Source organism: Tupaia chinensis, unplaced genomic scaffold, assembly GCF_000334495.1.
Source record: "Tupaia chinensis unplaced genomic scaffold, TupChi_1.0 Scaffold000673_1, whole genome shotgun sequence".
In the NCBI taxonomy this organism is placed as follows: Eukaryota; Metazoa; Chordata; class Mammalia; order Scandentia; family Tupaiidae; genus Tupaia; species Tupaia belangeri.
In genome coordinates this window covers 1,513,807-1,514,019 of record NW_006160196.1, presented here as the reverse complement: position 1 = coordinate 1,514,019, position 213 = coordinate 1,513,807, and the positions used below count along the sequence as shown (strand labels likewise).

Here is a 213-nt window from a genome sequence, read left to right as displayed (position 1 = left end):
ACCGGCCCGTGGCGCCCCAGGGCCTCGGCCACGAGCTCGCGCGCCGTGGAGCGCGCCGTGGCCAGCACGCTCTTGTAGTTGGCGCCCGACGCCAGCCCCGCGCCGAAGATCTTCAGGACCCCGGGGGGCGCCGTGGCGCGGGCGGCGAGTGGGGGCTCCGGGGCCACGCCCGCCGCCAGATCTGGCCGCTTTCTCTCACCTGCCCCGCGGCGC

At 78.9% G+C, this 213-nt stretch overlaps 1 protein-coding gene across 1 annotated transcript in view; it reads right to left on the bottom strand.

Moving 5' to 3' along the window:
• Nucleotides 1-213, bottom strand: part of RASIP1 (Ras interacting protein 1) — a 19,262-nt gene that overhangs the window by 17,853 nt on the left and 1,196 nt on the right. Inside the window, exon 4 of the mRNA XM_006160232.2 lies at nt 3-199. Coding sequence (XP_006160294.1) covers nt 3-199 — 197 coding nt within the window. The remainder of the gene's footprint in view (nt 1-2; nt 200-213) is intronic.